The following is a 2,500-nucleotide window of genomic DNA, read 5'->3' on the forward strand; positions in this document are numbered from 1 at the left end:
CAAGATTAAGCCTCAAGTAACCTGATTATGTACATTAGAGTCCATTTCAATAAATTATAGGTGTTACACTCTGTACAAGATGGAATGCAGTTTTATTAATAGATAAATTAAGGTTTTTCTCTAATTTTTGCAAATTATTCTTAGAAAATAAGACATTGCATGTTGTTGCTGCTACTCCCACAACTTCAGTACTTCCCTTTTGTGTGTGTAATTCAAGGCAAGCACACACTGGCAGAGGCAGTGTGACTAAAGAGTGCCCTTTATATAAAATAATAGCTAACCAGAGCATTGCACATCCTATTCTCCCTCATTGTCACATCTCCAGGGGATGTGACAGTGAGCATGAGGGTACCTTATATAATGCATCCAAGATTTTAGTTTGGAAAGGGTGAGGTTCAGTTCTGTGAAATAATTATGGAAATGATTGAAATACTGTCTTTCTTTACAGATTACAGAAGCACAGAATCTGCTAAGAGTGTGCAAGGAGTATGTGGTTGGTATCAGCATGGAGTTGTATCGTAAAGGTTTGGGTAAGAGTAGTGCAGAAGAACAACAGCGTTCCCTTGAATTGGCGGCCTACTTCACACATTGTGAACTACAACCTGGGCACCAGATTTTGACACTGAGAACTGCAGTGAATTTGGCCTTTAAGATGAAGAATTATAAGATGGCCATGAGCTTTGGTCGTCGTCTGCTAAATCTTGGACCCAGACCAGAAGTGGCTCAGAACATAAGGAAGGTTGTGCAGGTATGTTATCGGCAGTATTATTGTGGCTTGGAGGTGGATGTTATAATATTGTTGATCATATTCTCTTACTGTCTCGCTCATGTGAGAATAGCTAGTTAATTCTAACTTTTTTTTTCTACTCTTTTCTTTTTACAGGCATGTGAGAAGAACCCAGTTGATGAGATGTCAATCCAGTATGATGAGCATAACCCATTCACTGTATGTGCTAGTTCTTATGTACCCATTTACCGTGGAAAGCCAGAAGTTCAGTGCCCATTGTGTGGTGCATCATATCTGCCAGAGCACAAGGGCATTACTTGCAAAATTTGTGATGTTGCACAAGTTGGCAAGGATTCCATTGGCCTTCGCATATCACCACTACAGTTCCGATAGACAATTACAGAACAAGTGTGAGGTTCTGGCTTGCTGGATCTAAGCTATTGTCAGCTATTGTATCATGTTGAAAGGACCAATTGTGTGGTGTTATGTACCCGTGAAAAGCAGTGTATTTTTTTTTTTTTCTTTTTTTTCCCCCCAGTGAAAAAGCAGTGTACTTGTTATTTATAAAAGTTATATTATGTATCTTTTAGAAGTTTTAAGGAATTGGTTTGTTTTCATTTAATTAATATCCATAAGATAAGCCATATATCAGGTAATATATTGTCAGTTTTAATAAAAGGATATATATAAAAGTTATACATGATTTAACCCCTTTTAACTGAAAAATGTATTGCTCATGAGGAAACAAGTGTAGCTGTTGTTTGAAATACGTTAACAAATTGCACCAGTGTTGTAGATTTAATGCATAAGAGACTTTCATTATGTATTATTTTCATTTTATTTAATAATAAATGTAAAAGCTACATCATTATAAATGTGGTAAAATATTTATGTATCATAATTCACCAGTAAGGGATTAAGAACTGGTTATTAGTCAAATTATACAGAGGATAAAAGGCAACAATAGAAATTAACAATATTTTTATTATCACAAATTATGTACACCATATTATTTACAGTATAAATACTTTCCATATCTTGTCACTTCATTATGACAGATCAAGATGTTAATATAATAATAAAACCAATAAGTGTTATTGTCACTTCCATCAAAAAGACTGATATTGTGAAAATGGATATACAGGAATATGAATGATACTGTTCACTTACAGACACACTATCAACAGATCCTTTTCATAAAGCATGCTAAACTATCATACAAATGAAAGCATTGTAAAGAAAAAAAATTCTTTGAAGCAAACAAAACACTTTTGAGATCTATTTTAGCCATAATTATTGTGAGCACCAACGATTAGGCATTTGCAACCACATATCCATAAAAAATAAAGCATAATCAATAATCAGAACTGAATGATAGTGTAAACTTAATAAACAAATATTGTTTAACCCTTCAACACAGCCATTACTTAAGGTAAATAAAAACTTATGCTAACTTATTTGGTTAAGTCATTTTGTTACTTTGGAATGGGTATAAGTTGATGTTAACTTGTGTAACAACTTGGCCTAATCAGCAGTCATTTAAACACGTGCCAACATGGGATTTTGATGATGTTATGGTGAAGATGAGTACCTTTATTACATGGATGGAATTATACTTAATGAATGTCATCCAGCATTTCAAAAGCATTTTTTAAAACCTGGTTACTTAACCATCACACTGAGATATCTGCAATTTTTTAAAACAAAAATTAAACAGTGCTATGTTAACTGAATTTATATGTACAAGTTTATTCCTTTATTAATGCTTATAAA

At 33.4% G+C, this 2,500-nt stretch overlaps 2 protein-coding genes across 3 annotated transcripts in view; one reads left to right on the top strand and one right to left on the bottom strand.

Moving 5' to 3' along the window:
• alphaCOP (coatomer subunit alpha) overlaps positions 1-1,419 on the top strand; it is a 58,990-nt gene extending 57,571 nt beyond the window's left edge. For both annotated transcript variants that reach the window (XM_070121883.1, XM_070121884.1), the window contains exons 21-22: positions 449-748; positions 884-1,419. In XM_070121883.1, coding sequence (XP_069977984.1) covers positions 449-748; positions 884-1,120 — 537 coding nt within the window. In that variant the 3' untranslated portion in view covers positions 1,121-1,419. The remainder of the gene's footprint in view (positions 1-448; positions 749-883) is intronic.
• Positions 1,420-1,693: 274 nt separating this feature from the next.
• kat80 (katanin 80) overlaps positions 1,694-2,500 on the bottom strand; it is a gene marked incomplete in the record, with an annotated part of 99,015 nt that continues 98,208 nt past the window's right edge. The window contains 1 exon segment of the mRNA XM_070121885.1: positions 1,694-2,500. This exon segment is cut by the window's right edge and continues 1,851 nt beyond it.

Source organism: Penaeus vannamei, chromosome 5 (assembly GCF_042767895.1).
Source record: "Penaeus vannamei isolate JL-2024 chromosome 5, ASM4276789v1, whole genome shotgun sequence".
NCBI classification, from domain to species: Eukaryota; Metazoa; Arthropoda; class Malacostraca; order Decapoda; family Penaeidae; genus Penaeus; species Penaeus vannamei.